This window comes from Salvelinus alpinus, chromosome 10, assembly GCF_045679555.1.
Source record: "Salvelinus alpinus chromosome 10, SLU_Salpinus.1, whole genome shotgun sequence".
NCBI lineage: Eukaryota > Metazoa > Chordata > Actinopteri > Salmoniformes > Salmonidae > Salvelinus > Salvelinus alpinus.
The window spans coordinates 46,947,156-46,969,124 of NC_092095.1; the positions used below are offsets into that span (position 1 = coordinate 46,947,156).

A 21,969-nucleotide genomic window follows, 5' to 3' on the forward strand; every position below is an offset into this window, starting at 1 on the left:
CGTTTGTGCTTTACATTCTGACCTTTGAATGTCTTTATTGGACATATAGTAGTGTCCAATAAAAAAAGACCAATGTATGTAAAGCATCCATCTGTTTTAAGGTTATTGTGTGTGTGTGTGCGTGGTGTAGTTCTTAATGTCCACTAGGTGTCAGCACAGGTTCAATATTGTTAAACCAGGTTCACAACAAGTTTTCATTTGTAACAACGTTCCTTTCAAGTCCAGTTGTGTAAATTACTTAACAAAAAAAGATCGAAAGTACTCCACTACATTCCGTTTATATATATATATATATATATATATATATATACACACTGTATTTTTCTGCCGGTTTCATTTCACAAATATTTCATCTACATTTCATGGTTTACAATATCAAATTTCATACAGTGTGTATATAAATACATTCAGATGGGTACATGAACATTTTCACATTGCTAGAGGGAAATGCTTCTCAACTACTTGCCTTTGGGCTCCACTACATTCCTAAAGAAAAGTATGTGCTTATTTCGCCATACAATTTACCTGGTGTAAAAATAATTGAAAGTACTACTTAAGTAGTTTTTTTTGTATCTCTACTTTACTATTTCTATTTGTTTACAACTTTTACTTTTGCTTCACCTCATTCCTGAAGAAAATTATGTATTTTTTACTCCATACAATTTCCCTGACACGAGAAAGTACTTGCATTTCGAATGCTTACTCGGACAGGAAAATGGTCCAGTTCACACACTTATCAAGGGAACATCCTTGATCATCCCTACTGCCTCTGATCTAGCGGACTCACTAAACACATGCTTTGTTTGTAAATTATGTCTGAGTGTTGGAGTGTTCCCATGGCTATTTCTTAAATAAATAAAAAAACAAGAAAATCATGCTGTCTGGTTGGTTTAATATAAGGAATGTCAAATAAGTTAATACTTTCACCACTGATACTTAAGTATATTTTAGCAATGAAGAATATTTAAAACCAAATACTTTTACTCATGTAGTATTTTACTGGGTGACTTTCACTTTTACTTGAGTCATTTTCCATGAAGGTATCTTTACTTTTACTAAAGTATGACAATTGGGTACTTTTTCAACCATTGTTCAAGTCATTTAGCACCCCAGACCCAACATTCACTTGGTGGCTTGAAGTAGGAGCGCTGAACTAGGATCTGCTTAGAATTTGAGTATAATGAATAACATTACTTTGACAAGAGGGTAACTGATTCCAGTTCAGCATTCTTAGCCTGAGACATTTAATAAATGCGTACAGAGGAATACTGTTCTAGGATCAGCTTTGCCTAGATCATACTGAATCAGTTGTCTCTGAAATAAGATTATATGGACAGGGGTGGATTTGATCGTAGATCAGCACTCCTACTCAACACCAGTTGCTATGACCTAACATTTTATAGTTTCAGGGAATGAAGACCTTCCAAAAGGTCCCGAAGTAGCTCCTCGTGCCTCCCAATGGTGGCTCCCTGCAGGGAGACAACGTGACGGAGCTGGTCCAAGTCTGCTGGGTCTGTCATGGCCAGTTCGTACTATCAGGGCACAAGGCGAGACCCAAATGCAGACACAGGAGGCAGATGGTTGAGCTCTGATATTTATTATAATAACGGGAGTAGGCAAAGGCAGGTCAGGGACAGGTGAGAGTTGATAAACCAGGTCAGAGTCCAAACAGTACCAGGCAATAGGCAGTCTCGAGGTCAAGCCAGGCAGGGGTCAGAAACCAGATCCGAGTCCAAAACAGTACAAGGGGATAGGCAGGCTGGTAGTCAGAACAGGCAGAGTGGTCAGGCAGGCGGGTTTGGAGTCAGGACAGGCAAGGGTCGAAACCAGGAGGACTAGAAACAGAGACTGGGGAAAAGTAGGAGCAAGGAAAACCGCTGGTTGCCTTGGCAAACAAGACGAACTGGCACAGAGAGACAGGAAACGCAGGGATATATACACCAGGGATAATAAGTGACACCTGGAGGGGGTGGAGACAATCACAAGGACAGGTGAACCAGATCAGGGTGTGACAGACCTTACAAATAATTGTATGTGCAGGGTACAGAGATGAGGTAGTCATTCAAAAATAATGTTAAACACTATTATTGCACACAGAGTGAGTCCATGCAACTTATTATGTGACTTCTTAAGAACATTTTTACTCCTGAACTTATTGAGGCTTGCCATAAAGAAAATCTAAAAACTTAATTCCACTTTGACATTATGTGGTATTTTGTGTAGGCCAGTGACAATCTAAAAATAATCAATTTTACATTCAGGCTGTAACACAACATTTTTTGGGAAAAGCCAAGGGGTGTGAATACTTCTGAAGGTAGTGTAGGTGGTAATGCATACAGGCTGTCACCAATTTATTAATGCGCAATATACCTAAATGGATAATGGGAACACTTCAACCACTTAATGTTTATTAGAGACACTAGGTATTAGATTTTTTTTTTAGGTGTGACATTACCTCTAGCTGTTTTTATCGACAGTAAACAGTTCAATGGGAACTCACTGTAGCAGTGTGTATCTTCTATGTGAACTTTCGAAATGTCAGCCCCAAAAAATCACTGGATAAGTTAAATGGAACATAAGAAGTGTTGCTTATATTGGTTACCTTTCTGGACAGTTTTTCTAAGATTTTGTCACCCTACGCACATTTTTTCAAAATGTTCAACCTCGATCAAAATGATCTGGATGACTTTCTTGCAATCCAGGATTAGATCGATCTGGCTGTTTTTGAGGCAGTATATCAGAAAATAATTGGATAAGATGTCTCAAAAGTTACAGCACAATGTGTAGGTAGAAAACAGAAACCGCTGTTTGTCACAACCGCTAAGAGCAGATATCGTGATTCTATGAACTAACCAGCACATTCAATGGATTGAAAATTATTGGGGGGGGAATATGCTTATTACTGAACATGTATCTAACTTGAATATGTTCCCTTTGTTCCTGTTAAAATTGATGTATTCGAATACATTAGGGCAGATACAAATGAACAGTGCATCATAGTTTAAGCAACAACAAAAAAATATCGCTATTTGTGATACAATTCGCTGATTTCCCATGGTCATTTGCCACCTTTGTCCCCCCCCCCCGCCCCGCATTTAAAACAAATCATAGAAACTCTGCTGATGGTGGAGAGATTTCTACATATTACACCTTTAGCATACATGATGGAATAATTCTGCATAAAATAATTTATTGTACCTTTGTTCAGTAGGAAGATTTTCTTGTCTGAACTGGAGAGGTGGGTCCCTAGACCAGTCACTCTTCATGAACACACAGCTGGTTCTCTCTTGCTGAAGCCTGATGAAAACAACATATTTAGCTATGAGTCTTATTGTGGTTATTTAGTTAATCCCGAATTGAGACATTGAAATTAGAAATGTATATAATTTGCTTTGAATTCATTGCAAATGGCAGTCCAAATGTACTTTTTGTTACAGGTATAAGCTTGGATATTTTTATTCACTGCAATAAATGTTTTATTTTATCTTCTGCATTGTTTGATTTTATTATTTGCTCCAATCCGTGCTCATACAGTATTTGCTTGAATATTGAGATCCATCCCAGGTTTCTGAAGCAACCTCAGGTCATAACCACCTGCACATAGGCTAGTTAAGGATCAATGGGGAAGATAGGAGGTAGAAGCAGCATATCCCTGCTGTTTCCTTAGGTGAAGAGCAGTTATCATAGAAAAAGCATCCGAGTTTAGTTTTTTTATGTGTTATTTCTTACATAATTAGGCCAGAAAAATGTTTATTACATACAGCCGGGAATAACTTTAGGATATCAGAGCGACGGTAACTCACCAGCATTACGACCAGGAATAAGACTTTCCAGGATCTAATCCTTTGTTCGTACCCCCAAATGCAAATGAACTAGAAGAGGTACTCGGAGTGGACCACCCACCGCTTCCAAGTGTCATGACTCACCTGTGAGGATCTGAAGGATCAGGTTACAGTGGGTCCGCTCTACAGCGCCCTCTCTCTCCTGAAGAGGGGGAGAGGGATGGAGTTGAACAGTTTTATGACGGTCGTAAATATCTTGCAGAAACTCTGCCTTTGGGCTCTGCAGAATTGAGGGGAAATAACCCTTTTGTAACAAAGACATTCTTCCCGCCAAAACTCCATCATCCAAAAGTGGAGAATGAAACAATAATACTAATATAAAGAATGTCGGAAATGGTGGTGGGGAACAATCATGTTCTTTAAGGACAGTAGAACAACGTAACTGTATCTCTGAATGTATATATTTCCCAGTTATTAAATTTACATCTAAATGTTGTGGAACTTATATGATTAAATATGAAACTATTTGTGAGAAGATGAAATCTGATCTTAGCCTTCTAAATGAGAAAATGTTTTTTTCAAATAAAGTTTATCCAGTCAGTACTCACGACCATGTGAGCACAGACATTATGCCAAACGTGATGGAAACGCCCTTTTTCCAGAGTGTACAAAAGGACTCGTGATGAAATTCACATCAGACCAGTAGGTGGACGCTAAGCCGGACGTCACGAATGGTTAGACAATAGAGACTAGTATACGGACGGTAAGCCAGACGTGTAAAATGGTTAGACTCTACATTAGACCAGCGTGACTGACAGCGTGAGCTGAAAGGTACGAAATGGTTAGAAACTCTGAAACTCTCTCTCGAAAAATACTACACAGGAACATTCAATTGTTAAAGGAATTTTAATTCCTGTTTATTAACCAATTCAATTAAAACACTCTGCCCATAAATAAGAATTTGTAAGATAATTATCAGCATAAAATGGACAGATACCAGTCTTAAAATCAATCAATCGATAGCGTTTATTCTAGAGAGTACTGAATCATAGTACAATTTACATCAGGTTATATAATAAAGATGATGTCATAGGTTTTAATGTCCAACCTCCTCTCGGATACAATGGCAATACAGTTCGAGTTCTCATTACTGTCTGCCACCTGTTAAACTATCTACAACCAACCCAAGGTCTTTCCCCTCCCTGGGTAGAGACATCCTTCTAGCCTGTCTGAAGATAAACCCATTCTTTCTAACAAGGAACACATAACATTCAACATTTATGAGTTATAATTCTAAGTCAAATGTATACATATTTTAGTCATTAAACACAAAAATCCCGTAACACAGTCTGCAGCTGTTTAAGTACTTTAGTCTAGTAAACTCGACCGAGAACCACTGGGTGGTACTTTGAAAGATCCATTATAATTAACACTTCCTCTGGAAGATACCTTCCAACAGACACTCAGAGACAGAGAAGCTACAGCTACAAAATACATTGTGAATTCTGGGGGACAACCAGAGACTTCTGATGAACTACTCTCCACAGACTGATCGAGTGATTTCAACAGAGCGAGACGACAAAGACATACAATTGTAAATATGTACATTGCATTTCTACATCCGAATGAGTGGTTGTTGGGTTGTTAAATATCCATATTTACAATGAGCATATTCTTCAACTGTATGTATGATAGGTGAAGTCCTTTGCCTCTTCTTTCACGCTCCTTCTTACATGCCCTCCCTTTTCATTGTGTAACATGCCGTCATATCGGGTTAGTCCACTAGGGACTTTTCATTGCATTATGTAGTAATAAGTGTGTAATCTATCCTGTTTGTGTGTTTATGTACTTCTGTGTGATTATTTAGTTAGTAAATAAATAATTAAGCCAATTTGTATATCGCTGATTCATCATTTATGCTAGGGTTCATGCAGATATTCAAGAATTTTGCGACTTTCAGAATGAGACGGAAGAGGGAAATAAGAATTAATGAATTGACTGTGACTGATGTAAGAGATATTCTTTAGAGTTTAGTCGGGAGACAGTAACTCGTTGAATAAACGTTTCCTTTGGTGCCCCAAGATTACTAATGAGTTAATTGATACATGATTAATGTAATCATCATAATAATTAAATGTAGTTTATTGATTTGATAAAATAATAGTCAAACACATTAATGATAGGAGTGTATTACTCGCTAATGTTCAATCTCTGGATATAAAGTTGACGAGCGGAGGGCAAGGATTTCCTTCCAGAGAGACATCGGGGATTGTAATGTACTCTGTTTCACGGAAACATGGCTCTCTCGGGATATACTGTCTGAGTCCGTACAGCCAGTTGGGTTCTCAGTTCATCGCGCAGACAGGAATAAATATCGGGCAGGGGTGTATGTTGTATGGTGTATGTTTCATGATTAACTACTCATGGTGTGATTGTGATAACATACAGGAACTCAAGTCTTTTGTTCACCCAACCTAAAATACCTCACAATCAAATGCTGACCGTATTACCTCCAAAGAGAATTCTGTTCGATTATAGTCACAGACATGTATATCTTCTCTAGGGTAGGGGGCAGCATTTTCACATTTGGATGAAAAGCATACCCAAATTCAACTGCCAGTTACTCATCCCCAGAAGATAAGATATGCATATTATTAGTAGATTTGGATAGAAAACACACTGTCTTTTCAATGAGTTTTCATTGGGAAACCAGATTTCTAAGCAAATTGCTTGCAGTTCCTACGGCTTCCACTAGATGTCAACAGTCATGAGAAATAGGTTGAGGTTATTCCTTTCTGTAATGAAGAAATACGGCCATCTTGAAGTCGAGGCACTCCAGGTGTCCTGGCCATGCGCTTCAATCAAACAGAAGGCATGCAACATTTCGTTTTAATCCTGTATTGAACACATATCATCCCGTCTTCAATTTTATCGATTATTAACGTTAAAAAATACCTAAAGTTGTATTACAAAAGTAGTTTGACATTTTTTGGCAAAGTTTACAGGTAACCTTTGAGATATTTTGTCGTCATGTTTGAGCAAGTTGGAACCCGTGTTTTTCTGGATCAAACGCGCCAAATAAATGGACATTTTGGATATATATCGACGGAATAAATCGAACAAAAGGACCATTTGTGATGTTTATGGGACATTTTGGAGTGCCAACAACAGAAGCTCGTCAAAGGTAAGGCATGAATTATATTTTTATTTCTGCGTTTTGTGTCGTGCCTGCAGGGTTGAAATGTTTTCTCTCTTTTGTTTACTATGGTGCTATGCTCAGATAATAGCATTGTATGCTTTCGCTGAAAAGCCTATTTGAATTCTGACATGTTGGCTGGATTCACAACCAGTGTAGCTTTAATTTGGTATCTTTCATGTGTGATTTAATGAAAGTTTGATTTTATAGTAATTTTCATAGTAAATCATTTTAATTTGGCGCTCTGCATTTTCTCAGGCTTTTTGCCAAGTGATACAGTAGCGTCTTGCCTAAACTCAGATTTTTGGATATAAATATGAACTTTACCGAACAAAAAATACATGTATTGTGTAACATGAAGTCCTATGAGTGTCATCTGATGAAGATTATCAAAGGTTAGTGATTCATTTTATCTCTATTTATGCTTTTTGTTAATGCTCTCTTTAGCTGGAAAAATGGCTGTCTTTTTCTGTGACTTGGCTCATACCTAACATAATCGTTTGGTGTGCTTTCGTCGTAAAACCTTTTTGAAATCGGACACTTTGGCTGGATTTACAACAAGTGTAGCTTAAAAATGGTGTAAAATACGTGTATGCTTGAGGAATTTAAATTATGGGATTTCTGTTGTTTTGAATTTGGTGCCCTGCAGTTTCACTGGCTGTTGACGAGGTGGGACGCTACCGTCCCACATACCCTAGAGAGGTTATTCCCCTTCAAGCTGATACCACGACGGCCCTCAAAGAACTTCACTGGACTCTTTGCAAACTGGAAACCACATATCCTGAGGCCGCACTTATTGTAGCTGGGGATTTTAACAAAGAAAATTTGAGGAAAATGCTACCGAAGTTCTATCAACATATTGACTGCAGTACTCGCGCTGCTAAAACACTCAACCACTGCTACTGTCACATGAGATGACGTTGGAGAGACGAAGCAGGTAATAAAGACGGACATAGAATGAGACAGGAGCAGCGTCAGCAAACTAATATTAAAGACAAAAACAATACAATGCAGCAGCGGGGAACAGAGCTGGGTAACTGACAAATATAGGGGAGGAATTGAACAGGTGATAAGTGAGTCCAGGTGAGTCCAATAACGCTGATGCGCATGGCGAGGGAAGGCAGGTGTGCATGATGGATGGCAGGAGTGCGTGATGCAGGGCAACCTGGCGCCCTCAAGCGCCAGGGAGAGGGAAAAGCGGGAGCAGACGTGACAGCTACTTCAACTTCCAGGATGACTACAAGGCCGTCCCCCGCCCTCCCTTCGGCAAAACTGATCACGACTCCATTTTGCTCCTCCCTTCCTACAGGCAGAAACTGAAACAGGAAGTACCCGTGCTAAGGACTATTCAACGCTGGTCTGACCAATCGAAATACACGCTTCAAGATTGTTTTGATCTGGGATATGGACTGGGATATGTTTCCGGTAGCCTCTGAGAATAACATTGACGAATATACTGATATGGTGAGTTTATCAGGAAGTGTATAGGAAATGTTGTACCCACTGTGACTATTAAAACATACCCTAATCAGAAACCGTGGATAGATGGCAGCGTTCGCGCAAAACTGAAAGTGCGAACCACCTCATTTAACCATGGCAAGGTGACTAGGAATCTGGCAGAATACAAATAGTGTAGTTATTCCCACCATAAGGCAATCAAACAAGAAAAACATCAGTATAGAGACGGAGTCCCAATTCAACAGCTCAAATCAAATCAAATCAAATGTATTTATATAGCCCTTCGTACATCAGCTGATATCTCAAAGTGCTCTACAGAAACCCAGCCTAAAACCCCAAACAGCAAGCAATGCAGGTGTAGAAGCACGGTGACTAGGAAAAACTCTCTAGAAAGGCCAAAACCTAGGAAGAAACCTAGAGAGGAACCAGGCTATGAGGGGTGGCCCGTCCTCTTCTGGCTGTGCCGGGTGGTGATTATAACAGAACATGGCCAAGATGTTCAAATGTTCATAAATTACCAGCATGGTCAAATACTAATAATCACAGTAGTTGTCGAGGGTGCAGCAAGTCAGCACCTCAGGAGTAAATGTCAGTTGGCTTTTCATAGCCGATCATTAAGAGTATCTCTACCGCTCCTGTCTGTGAATTTGGTTGAATCACCCAAAAAGTTACATATTGCAGCTTTAAAGAAACACAATAATGCAAGTATATACAGGTCAGGGCCAGTACCTTATTCAAAGTGCAGTGGGGAATGCAGGTTTATACATAAACAGCGACTGGTAGTAGGATATACACAGAGTGTACAAAACATTAGGAACACCTTCCTAATATTGAGTCGAACACCCTTCTACCCTCAGAACAGCCTCAATTCATTGGGGCATGGACTCTACAAGTGGTCAAAAGCGTTTCCACAGGGATGCTGTCCTATGTTGACTCCAATGCTTCCCACAGTTGTGTCAAGTTGGCTGGTAGTGGATCTCTACTCTGAATAGCTCATTCCATCTCATCCCACAGATGCTCAATTGGATTGAGATCTGGTGACTGGGCAAGCCACTGCAGTAAGCTGAATTCACTGTCATTTTTGTTGAACCATTACTGGACAATCCTAGCCTTGTGGCATAGGTAGATTATCCTGCTGTAAAAATCCATTCACAGTTGGATACACTCCTGACATGAAGGGATGCACCTGCTTGGCAATGATGTTCAGATATCCTGTGGCATTCAAATGTTCTTGCAATGTTGACACGTGGCATGATGGATGCATGTACTCATACCCTAGTCCTCCCATCAGCGTAAAACAGCAGGAACTGGGATTAATCAGACCAGACAATGCTTTTCCAATTCTCCAGTTACCAGTGTTTTCGTTCATAATCCACTGTAACCGCAGTTTCTTGTATTTTGCTGAAAGAAGTGGAACTGTAAGGTCGTCGGCTCCCATACCCCATTCGTGTCAAGGTACGACAAGTTGTGCATTCACATTCAATCCGAATGTGCAAACAGTCAGGAATGATCCACAACCCTTTTGAATATGAAAGATTTGGCTCATTAATCTATATAGTCCAAATCAGGATGATCCACACTTCTTCAAAAATATTTATACCAATCAAATCATTATGGTGGGAGACTATAACACAGTGTTAAGTACCTTAATGGACCGTAAAGGAACTCTATGTACTAACTATCATCCTCGTGCCCTTAAGGAGATCACAAATATTATATAGTATATATATTATATAGAAAGAGTGGATATGTGGAGACTTAAATATCCTGACCTAGTGAGATATACACGGAGGAGACTTAATCAAGCTAGTCGTAATGACTACTTTCTTGACTCTTTCTCTTTTGCATCAAAGTTTTAAAAAGTGTGGATAGGGGACAGAATGAGATCGGACCATCATCTAATTGGCTTTCACATAACTCTTACAGAATTTCCACTTGGACAGGGATATTGGAAATATAATCAAAGTTTACTGGAGGACAATTTGTTCTAAACAAAATAATTGATAACTGAATTTTTCTAGTACAATTATCACATTTTAAGGTATGACCCAGGTGCAGACAGTGTTGAAGAAACTAAAGTTTATTCTTTAAACAGGGGCAGGCAAACGACAGGTCAAGGCAGGCAGGGGTAAATAATCCAGAGAGGGAGTAAGGCACTGGAACAGCAGGCGGGCTCAGGGTCAGGTCAAGCAGAGGTCGTTAATCCAGAGTAGAGGCAAAAGTACAGGACGGCAGGCAGGGTCAGGGCAGGCAGGAAAGGTCAAAACTGGGAAACTAGAAAACAGGGACTATAGCAAAGACAGGAGCAAGGGAAACTGCTGGTAGGTTTGAACGAACAAAATGAACTCACACAGACAGACAGAAAATACAGGTATAAGTACCCAGGGGATAATGGGGAAGATGGGCGACACCTGGAGGGGGGTAGAGACAAGCACAAGGACAGGTGAAACAGATCAGGGAGTGACAACAATATACTGCAGGTTCAGCAAATCCCCTTATTGTTTGGGATACCTTTAAATGTACCTTCAGAGGTCATTCAATTCAATATTCATCGTTAAAGAAAGCAGTTTCTATCTAAAGAGACAAGACTAACAAGGGAAATACAGGAATTAACAATACAGGTAGATAGCAATAAAAACGGTACTACAGTGGTACAAAACAATTTAGAGAAAAAACAAAAAGAACTGGATGAACTTATTAAAAAATGTAATATATTGCAAAAAATAACGCAAACTGGATTGAATATGGAGAAAAATTCACCAAATTCTTACTGAATCTTCAACACAGGAATGATTAATTCTTAAGACTGAGTCATCCATGATTCTCCAAATAATATTTTAAAAGAGAAAGCTAAATATTTTATATCCTCAAAGTTGTGATGCAGAAATACTAGTGAAATGAATATCACTCAGAATTAAAAAGGTTTAACCAGGTATTGTTCATCCTGATCAGACAGGTTTTTTACATGGACGATACGTTTGAGACAATATACGACAACTACTAGAAATAATAGAACAACATGAAACATCAATGAAGCCAGGCCTGGTATTTTTTATTTATTTTTTATTTAACCTTTATTTAACTAGGCAAGTCAGTTAAGAACAAATTTATATTTACAATGACGGCCTACCCCGGCCAAACCCGGTTCATAGCAGATTTTGAAAAGGCCTTTGGTAAAGTAATACTGGATTTTTTATATAAATGTCTGGATTTTTTTCAATTTAGGTGAGTCTCTTATTCAATGTGTAAAAGTAATGTATAGCAACCCCAGGTGTAAAATGCTAAATAGCGGCTACATCTCAGAGTTTTGAACTGTCAAGTGGAGTTAAACAAGGGTGTCTGCTGTCGCCATTTCCAAGATGGCGTAGCAGTGCAGACGTGTTTTGTTCGTCCTCTCGTGTACTTTTGTATTTTTCGTCTTTTTTGTATATATTTCAATTTTATTTTCAATCTCTTCTCCATTTTAGTTCAATTATACCTTCCGGTAACCTGCCTCACCCAATGTGATACGGAACCGCTATTATTTTAAATTTTTGAACTGATAGCAAGAACCACCTAGCCATCAGAAGCTAACCAGCTAATTAGCTACAAGCTATTTAGTCATTGTTAGCCACTGCTAGCGGCCTTTACCTTCTGCACAGGTACCAGCCCTTTAAAACATTTTATTTTATTTTATTTAGCCTGGATAATACTCGCCAGCCTACCAGTAACGGACTGTCTCTCCACTACAACGCCGGATTTCTGCCGTAATCCCTGGACCATTACTCCTGATCTTCACAGCTAGCTAGCACCCACCGAGTTACCCAGTACCGAAGCTATCCCTGAGGCCCACCTCCCGGCCTACTCAGTTGTTCACCCGACTGGTCTGCCGAAGAATACTCCATCCGCTGTGCCTTCAACCGGCCTCCGTCGGACGTCGGAGCAGACGCTTCTACTAGCCCCGGGCTACTAACTTTAAACGCCGTGTCGCCAGCGTGCTAGCCTACTCCGCGGCTTCCCTGTTCCATCTATTGCTGCCCCCTGGACCCTATGATCACTTGGCTACATAGCTGATGCCTGCTGGACTGTCCATTAATCACGGTACTCCATTCTGTTTATTTTTTTGTTTATCTGTCGGCCCCAGTCGGCCCCAGCCCTAACTGACCCTCTCTGCCCATTCATCGCCATTTTACCTGTTGTTATTTTAGCTGATTAGCTGTTGTCTCACCCGTTGTTGTCTTAGCTAGCTCTCCAAATCAACACCTGTGATTACTTTATGCCTCGCTGTATGTCTCTCTCATATGTCAATATGCCTTGTATACTGTTGTTTAGGTTAGTTATCATTGTTTTAGTTTACAGTGGAGCCCCACGTTCCACTCATTATACCTCTAATATCTCCTTTGTCCCACTCCCACACATGCGGTGACCTCACCCATTATAACTAGCATATCCAGAGATATAACCTCTCTTATCATCACTCAGTGCCTGGGCTTACCTCCGCTGTACCCGCACCCCACCATACCCCTGTCTGCACATTATGCCCTGAATCTATTCTACCACGCCCAGAAATCTGCTCCTTTTATTCTTTGTCCCCCAACGCTCTAGGCGACCAGTTCTTATAGCCTTTAGCCGTACCCTCATCCTACTCCCCTTCTGTTCCTCGGGTGATGTGGAGGTAAACCCAGGCCCTGCGTGTCCCCAGGCACCCTCATTTGTTGACTTCTGGGATCGAAAAAGCCTTGGTTTCATGCATGTCAACATCAGAAGCCTCCTCCCTAAGTTTGTTTTACTCACTGCTTTAGCACACTCCGCCAACCCCGATGTCCTTGCCATGTCTGAATCCTGTCTTAGGAAGGCCACCAACAATTCTGAGATTTCCATACCCAACTATAACATTTTCCATCAAGATAGAACTGCCAAAGGGGGAGGAGTTGCAATCTACTGCATAGATAGACTGCAAAGTTCTGTCATACTTTCCAGGTTTATACCCAAAAAGATTGAACTTCTAATTTTAAAAATTAACCTCTCTAGAAATAAGTCTCTCACTGTTGCTATCTTTGCTTAACACCCCAGCCATCCTACAATCTAAGATAGATTCCCTCAATCTCACACAAATTATCAAGGAACCTACCAGGTACAACCCTAAATCCGTAACCATGGGCACCCTCATAGATATCATCCTGACCAGCTTGCCCTCTAAATACACCTCTGCTGTCTTCAACCAGGATCTCAGCGATCACTGCCCTGTAATGGGTCCACGTTCAAACGACCGCTCCCTAAAACAGTTCAGCGAGCAGGCCTTTCTACTGGACCTGGCCCGGGTATCCTGGAAGGATATTGACCTCATCCCGTCAGTAGTGGATGCCTGGTTGCTCTTTAAATGTGCTTTTCTCACCATCTTAAATAAGCATGCCCCATTGAGAAAAATGTAGAACTAAGAACAGATATAGCCCTTGGTTTACCCCAGACTTGACTGCCCTTGACCAGCACAAAAACATCCTGTGGCGTTCTGTATTAACATTGAATATCCCCAGCGATATGTAACTTTTCATTTAAGTCAGGAACCAATATACACAGTCAGTTAGGAAAGCTAAGGCTAGCTTTTTGAAACAGAAATTTGAATCCTGTATCACTAATTCCAAAAAGTTTTGGGACACTGTAAAGTCCATGGAGAATAAGAGCACCTCCTCCCAGCTGACCACTGCACTGAGGCTAGGAAACACTGTCACCACTGATAAATCTACGATAATCGATTGTTTCAATAATATTTTTTCTTCGTCTGGTCATGCTTTCCACCTGGCTACCCCTACCCTATTCAATAGCTCTGCACCCCCCGCAGCAGCTTGCACCAAGTCCCCCCCCCCCCCCCCGCTTCTCCTTCACCCAAATCCAGATAGCTGATGTTCTGAAAGAGCTGCAAAATATGGATCCCTACAAATCAGCGGGCTAGTCAATCTGGACCCTCTCTTTCTAAAATTATCTGCCAAAATTGTTGCAACCCCTATTAGAAGCCTGTTGAACCTCACTTTCGTATCGTCTGACATCCCCAAAGATTGTAAAGCTACCGCGGTCATCCCCCTCTTCAAAGTGGGAGACACTCTAGACCCAAACTGTCATAGACCTATATCCATCCTGCCTTGCCTTTCTAAAATCTTCGAAAGCCAAGTTAACAAACAGATCACCGACCATTTCGAATCCCACCTTACTTCTCCACTACGCAATCTGGTTTCCGAGCTGGTCATGAGTGCACCTCAGCCACGCTCAAGGTCCTAAACGATATCATAACCGCCATCGATAAAAGACAGTACTGAGTAGCCGTCTTCATCGACCTGGCCAAGTCTTTCGACTTTATAAATCACTGCATTCTTATCGACAGACTCAATAGCCTTGGTTTCTCAAATGACTGCCTCGCCTGGTTCACCAACAACTTCTCAGATAGAGTTCAGTGTGTCAAATCGGAGGGCCTGTTGTCTGGACCTCTGGCACTCTTTACGGGGGTGCCACAGGGTTCAAATCTCAGGCCGACTCTTTTCTCTGTATACATCAATGATGTCGCTCTTGTTGCTGGTGATTTTCTGATCCACCTCTACGCAGACGACACCATTCTGTATACATCTGGATCTTCTTTGGACACTATGTTATTAACAAACCTCCAAACAAGCTTCAATGCCATACAACACTCCTTCCGTGGCCTCCAACTACATTTAAATGCTAGTAAAACTAAATGCATGCTCTTCAACTGATTGTTGCCCGCACCTGCCCGACTAGCATCACTACTCTGGACGGTTCTGACTTAGAATATGTGGACAACTACAAATACCTAGGTGTCTGGTTAGACTGTAAACTCTCCTTACAGACTCACATTAAGCATCTCCAATCCAAAATTACATCTAGAATCAGCTTCCTATTTCGCAACAATGCCTCCTTCACTCCAGCTGCCAAACATACCCTCGTAAAACTGACTATCCTACCGATCCTTGACTTCGGCGATGTTATTTACAAATTAGCCTCCAACAGTCTACTCAGCAAATTGTATGCAGTCTATCACAGTGCCATCCATTTTGTGACAAAAGCCCCGTATACTACCCACCACTGTGACCTGTATAATCTCGTTGGCTGGCCCTCGCTACATATTCGTCGCCAAACCCACTGACTCCATGTCATCAATAAGTCTTTGCTAGGTAAAGCCCCGCCTTATCTCAGCTCACTGGTCACCACACCAACACCCACACGTAGCACACGCTCCAGCAGGTATATTTCACTGGTCATCCCCAAAGCCAACACCTCCTTTGGCAGCCTTTCCTTCCAGTTCTCTGCTTCCAATGACTGGAACGAATTGCAAAAATCACTGAAGCTGGAGACTTATATCTCCCTCTCTAACTTTAAGCATCAGCTGTCAGAGCAGCTTGCCGATCACTGTACCTGTACACAGCCCATCTGTAAATCGCACACCCAACTACCTCTTCCCCATATTGTTATTTATTTATTTTTGCTCTTTTGCACACCAGTATCTCTACTTGCACATTAACACATGAGTGTTAATGCTAATTTGTAGTTAATTCCCCTCTATGGCCTATTTATTGCCTTACCTCCCTAATCTTACTACATTTGCCAACACTGTAACATAGATTTTTCTATTGTGTTATTGACTGTACGTTTGTTTATCCCATGTGTAACTCTGTGTTGTTTTTTTTGTCGCACTGCTTTGCTTTATCTTGGCCAGGTCGCAGTTGTAAATGAGAACTTGTTCTCAACTGGCCTACCTGGTTAAAGTGTTGTGTTGTCTCTCTTGTTGTGATGTGTGTGTTGTCCTATATTTTCATTTTATTTATTTATTTTTAATCCCAGCCATCATCCACGCAGGAGGCCTTTTTACCTTTTGGCAGGCCGCCATTGTAGATAAGAATTTGTTCTGAACTGAATTGCCTAGTTAAATAAAGGTTAAATAAAGTAAAATCACTAAAATATCATATTCCTCTCCACCCACCCTCCATCCACTCCCCCTCCCTTTTCATCCTCCTCTCCCAATCTCAGCGCAGCCCCTCTCCATCGGATCGATTTGGAGTTCAACATTTAAACACTCCCCAGATTTGTGAAAAGTTAACATTTTGTGTTTATACAGTGTTGCACAGTATGCCTTAACAAAAATCAAGCAGAGAAAACATTTTGTATTTTATTTTTAAATGCTTTGTTTTTTCATTGCATGCAAAAATACCATATCCCTCCCTCCCTACTCTCTCTCTATTACCCAGTCTACTCATCCATCTTCAAGCTTTCATCCCTTCCCTGCTCTTCTATCACCTTCTCAGTTCCACGTCCAGCTGACTCCCTCTTTTTCTTCTTCTCTAGTCTCTTCCTCTCCTCTTTCCTCATCTTTTCTCTATTCTTCTCCTCTTTAACTTGAATCTTTCTCTCCATCTCCAGGAACTCAGCTTGAGCTTTCTCTCTCTTTTTCAGCTCCTCAGAACACTTCTTCTCTTTCTTAATTCTGTCTTTCATCATGTCATTATGTATCTTCACCAGCCCCTCTAGCCTCTTTTTCTCTGCCTTTTCCTTCTCTTTGCTTTCCTTCTCTCTCTTTTTCTGTTCTAACTTCTCCATCTTTTTCTCAGCCTTCATGACTTTCTTCTGCTCTTTCTCTCTCTCCTTCATCTCTTTCCTCTCCCTCTTTTTTTGCTCCTCCTCCTTGTCTTTCATCTCCTTTCTCTCTTTCTCGTCATCTTTCAACTTCTTATTCAGTTTCTTATTTTTCTCTTTTTCCTCCATTTTCAAAAACGGGATTTTCTGCATGTGGTTCCTGACCAGAAAGCCCACTCTTCCCAGGATGGTCTCTGCTCTCTCTGATGAAACCGTCCCATTGGAGCACTTGGAATGGGCACAGTCCACCTCACTCTTCAATCCCTCCCTCGGGCTCACCTCCTTGACGCTCCTCTCTTCACTCTCAATTTCAAGGCGTATCCAATAATCCTAACAGGAAGACATTGACTCTAGATGTAAAATTGTTCCAATGTGGCACATTCAATACACAACTGAGTGATCAACACACAATGACAGCCTAATAATCCTAGTGAGGGGTGATGTTTTATACTATGAGCAAAGAGCAGCAGGTTTGGGGTCAGTTCCATTTCAATTCCGGTCAATTCAGGAAGTACTCTAAAATTCAATTCTCTTCAACGCATTGAATTGAAATGGAACTAACAGCCATCCCTGTAAAGTAGTAAGCTGAAATATGACACCTACCTTTGCCTCTTCCAGGGTCCAGGGCCTGGGTTCCTCATCCTCTGACCTGCTTATGGAGGCTACCACTCTAACAGGCGTCTTAGTGACAACGCAGATCAGAGGGGTGGGCCACTCATCATTGCGGGTTGCCAGAGTTAAGTTAGCATCTGATGCCTCTGCAGCGACTGAGCACTCAGTGGCGCCCTCTATCATCTCCTCTGGCTGCTTATGGTCATTGTCCAAAATGTGTGACAAGATTGGAGGCAGCCTTGGAGCAGGGCTTTTATCCAGGTCCTCTCCCTGGACAATGGATGTGCCTACAGTGATCTTTGTGGCAACGGAGGACTCGGTGGCATCCTCTTTTTCCTCCTTGGTCAGTTTGTGGTCAGAGTCACAGATACATGGCGAGCTTGGAGGCAGTGCTGCAGGGTCAGGAGGGCTTTGATCGGCTGCCATGTCCTCTTTGAGGTGAGTGGACACATCATTGGTTGTTTCACTGGCACCTGGACACTTGTTGGTTCCCTCTACTGCCGCCCCTGGCAGTTTGTAGTCAATGTCAAAGACACGTGGCAGACTTGGAGGCAGCATTGGGACAGGGCATTTAGCTGCTGATCTGTCCACTCCATCAACAGTAGCTGTTCCTGAAGTGGCCTCTGTAGCAAATGAGACCTCATAGGCATCCTCTACTGTGTGCTCTGGAGGCATGAAGTCATCGTCAATGACTGGTGGCAGGTATGGAGGAAGCACTGAGGGAAGAATTCTAGCTGCCCATCGGTTCTCTCTCTTGACAGTGGCTGTACCTGCAGTGGCCACTTTGGCAACTCGGCACTCCGTGGCTGAAACAGCAGGCTGGGAGGTTTCCGGGACATTGAATGAATTGCCAATGAACCGCTGAGCCAGTGGTGGGAGGGAGAAAGGATAGAATCTGTCCTCTTCCTTGATATTATATATTGCCACTGGAGCAACTGAGACCTCAGTGTTTTCCTCTACTGTCTGCGGTGGTGGAATGGAGTCCTTGTTAAAGAAGTGTGGCAGGTATCGATGCAGCATTGAGGAAAGATGTGTATCTGTCGATAAGTCCTCTCTTTTACCAGCAGATACATCTGCAGTGGTCTCTGTGGCAACTGGGCACTCAGCAGGGACAAAGTAGGAAAATACAATGAATCGCTGTGCATCCTGAGTGCGTATGGCCAATGGAGAGGGGGGATGCAACATGGTTGGTATAGGCCTCCGATTGGTGAAAGCCAGTGGTGGGAGGGAGTCAATACAGGGAGCCATGAACTCAGTGAGTGGACGGTTGGTCACATCTCTCACATTCTGCAGGAGAAAAGAAACAGACATGATGAAAGTGATCACATTCAGTACATACATACTTTATTATGTACGCTATATACTTATACATCACACATACAGCGCATTCGGAAAGTATTCAGACCCTTTCACTTTTTCCACATTCTGTTACCTCACAGCCTTATTCTAAAATTTATTAAATCGTTTTTTTCGCTCATCAATCTACACACAATACCACATATTGACAAAGCAAAACCAGAATCGTTCCAAATTCAATACAATTAAATAAAAATGGAAATGTACATAAGTATTCAGTACTTTGTTGAAGCACCTTTGGTGATTACAGCATAGAATCTTCTTGGGTTTTACCCTACAAGCTTGGCATACTTGTGTTTGGGGAGTTTCTCCCATTCTTCTCTGCAGATCCTCTCAAGCTCTGTTAGTTTGATGGGGAGAGTTGCGGCGCAGCTATTTTCAGGACTCTCCAGAGATGTTCGATCCGAATCAAGTCCGGGCTCTGGCTGGGCCACTCAAGGACATTCAGAGACTTGTCCCGAAGTCACTCCTGCGTTGTCTTGGCGTTGTGCTTAGGGTCGTTGTTCTGCTGTAAGGTGACCCATTGCTCCCAGTCTGAGGTCCTGAGCGCTCTGGAGCAGGTTTTCATCGAGGATCTTTCTGTGCTCCGATCATCTTTGCCTCGATGCTGACTAGTCTCCTAGTCCCTTCCACTGAAAAACATCCCCACAGCATGATGCTGCCACCACCGCGCTTCACCGTGCCGTAGGTGCCAGATTTCCTCCAGACGTGACGCTTGGCAATCAGGCCAAAGAGTTCAATCTTGGTTTCATCAGACCAGACCATGTTGTTTCTCATGGTCTGAGAGTCTTTAGGTGCCTTTTGGCAAACTCCAAGTGGGCTGTCATGTGCCTTTTACAGAAGAGTGGCTTCCATCTGGCGACTCTACCATAAAGGCCTGATTGGTGACGTGCTATAGAGATGGTTGTCCTTCTGGAAGGTTCTCCTATCTCCACAGAGGAACTCTAGAGCTCTGTCAGAGTCAACATCGGGTTCTTGGTCACCTCCCTGACCAAGGCCCTTCTCCGAATGCTCAGCTTGGCCGGGGCGCCAGCTCTAGGAAGAGTCTTGGTGGTTCCAAACTTCTTCCATTTAAGAATGATGGAGGCCACCGTGTTCTTGGGGACCTTCAATGCTGCAGAGATTTTTTGATACCCTTCCTTTGATCTGTTTCTCAACGAAATCCTGTCTTGGAACTCTACGGACAATTCCGTCGATCTCATGGTTTGGTGTTTGCTCTGAAATGCACTGTCAACTGTGGGACCTTATATAGACAGGTGTGTGCCTACCAAATCATGTCCTATCAATTTCATCTACCACATGTCCAATCAAGTTGTCGAAACATCTCAAGGACGATCAATGGAAACAGGATGGACCTGAGCTCAATTTCGAGACTCATAGCAAAGGGTCTGAATACTTATGTAAATAAGGTATTTCTGTTTTTAAGTTTAATACATTTGCACACAAAAAAGTAAAACCTTTTATTCACTTTGTCATTATGGGGTATTGTGTGTTTTATTTAATCAATTTTAGAATGAGGCTGTAAAGTAACAGAAGGTGGAAAAAGTCAAGGTGTCTGAATACTTTCCCGAAGGCACTGTAAATATCTAGTGTCCTCTCAGATGCTCTGCACCAGTCTGTACCAACCCTGGGTCTTCCAGCCAACAGGTAAACTAAGTGTAAAAATACATGCCCTACACCCAGCATAACATTTAACATTTTAGACATTTAGCAGAGGCTTTTATCCAGAATGACTTACAGTTAGTGCATTCAACTTAAGGTTGCTAGGTGGGACAACTACATAAAATTGATATGAAAGTCTACGAGAGATCGCTTGGTCTTGTTATACATTTTTTATTTAAAGACAAGGCAACCATAAGAACTGAGGACTATGTAAATAACAATACTCAAAGAGAGACAAAAACGATACAACACAAGAAAAGTCATCAGACTAAATATTGGCAGCTTACATTCAATGGCATATGGCACATTTTGCCTGTATATTGACATATGTTTGCTTTAATCAATATTGTTCAATAGAACTCTAGTCGACTTTGTCAAAGTTGGTCTTGTTACCTCCTCAATCAGGCTTGGCATTTTCCTCGTCTCAAACCAAATCGTCTTCATCTCCTTCTCCTGCTCCCTCTGGATCTGCCACACCAGAACCAACCTGGCTCCCAGCTCCATCATGTAATCTGTCTGGATCTCCCTTTCCGTCAACTGACACTCAGCCCTCCTCTGTGTCAGCGTTGAACCCTCCATGTCTTCCTCCTAGCTAACAATAACTCTGGAAAATAAAAAACGTTGTAGTAAGTGGCGTGTTGCTAACCAAAGAATAATGCATCTCTTTACTGAGGACTATGTACATAACAATACTCAAAAAGAGACATACACGATACAACACAAGAAAAGTTTCTTACCATTTACTTTCTTCCCATTTACTTACAATTAAGCAAGTGACAATCCCAATCCAGAGATGATTATGCAATAGGCCTATCTGAATTACTAGTAAAAAGTTGGCTACTTGAAAAGTTAAAATGAATCGATTTTGGCTGTTCCTATCATTTTGTGCACAATATCCTTTATGACATCTTCATTGTGATGCAAGGCGTCGCCATTGGAGATGACAAAGCACAAAGCACACAGACTTTAAAAAGCAAACTTCAGGCTCTCTCTGTACCTTAGTATTGAGCCTTATTCAACCCCCCATGTAACGCCACTCCATATTGGGCCTGGTTCTCACAAACCACACTAATCACTTATATAATATCATTCAAAAATGTTTTTGGGGAAGAAAGTGACTCTATATCCATCGTGGACCTAACTTGTTGTACAGTTTCATCTATTTTAATCACTCCAGTCTTCTCTTTGAGTGCCTCTGGGTGCAACTCAATTTAAAGAGGTCTATCAATTCAACCATTTGAAATGGATGACCATTCAATCAAGAAAATCAAGAAGATTATTTTTTAA

At 41.6% G+C, this 21,969-nt stretch overlaps 2 protein-coding genes across 2 annotated transcripts in view; one reads left to right on the top strand and one right to left on the bottom strand.

The window, feature by feature from the left end:
- Nucleotides 1-21,969, top strand: part of LOC139532104 (putative nuclease HARBI1) — a 203,731-nt gene that overhangs the window by 35,384 nt on the left and 146,378 nt on the right. The window lies entirely within an intron of this gene.
- Nucleotides 16,669-21,261, bottom strand: LOC139532930 (inner centromere protein-like). The gene is made up of 3 exons (XM_071331086.1): nucleotides 21,076-21,261; nucleotides 17,656-18,951; nucleotides 16,669-17,382 (listed from the first exon to the last, which is right to left on the bottom strand). Exons 1-3 carry the CDS (start codon nucleotides 21,259-21,261, stop codon nucleotides 16,669-16,671), a joined length of 2,196 nt encoding a protein of 731 aa, XP_071187187.1.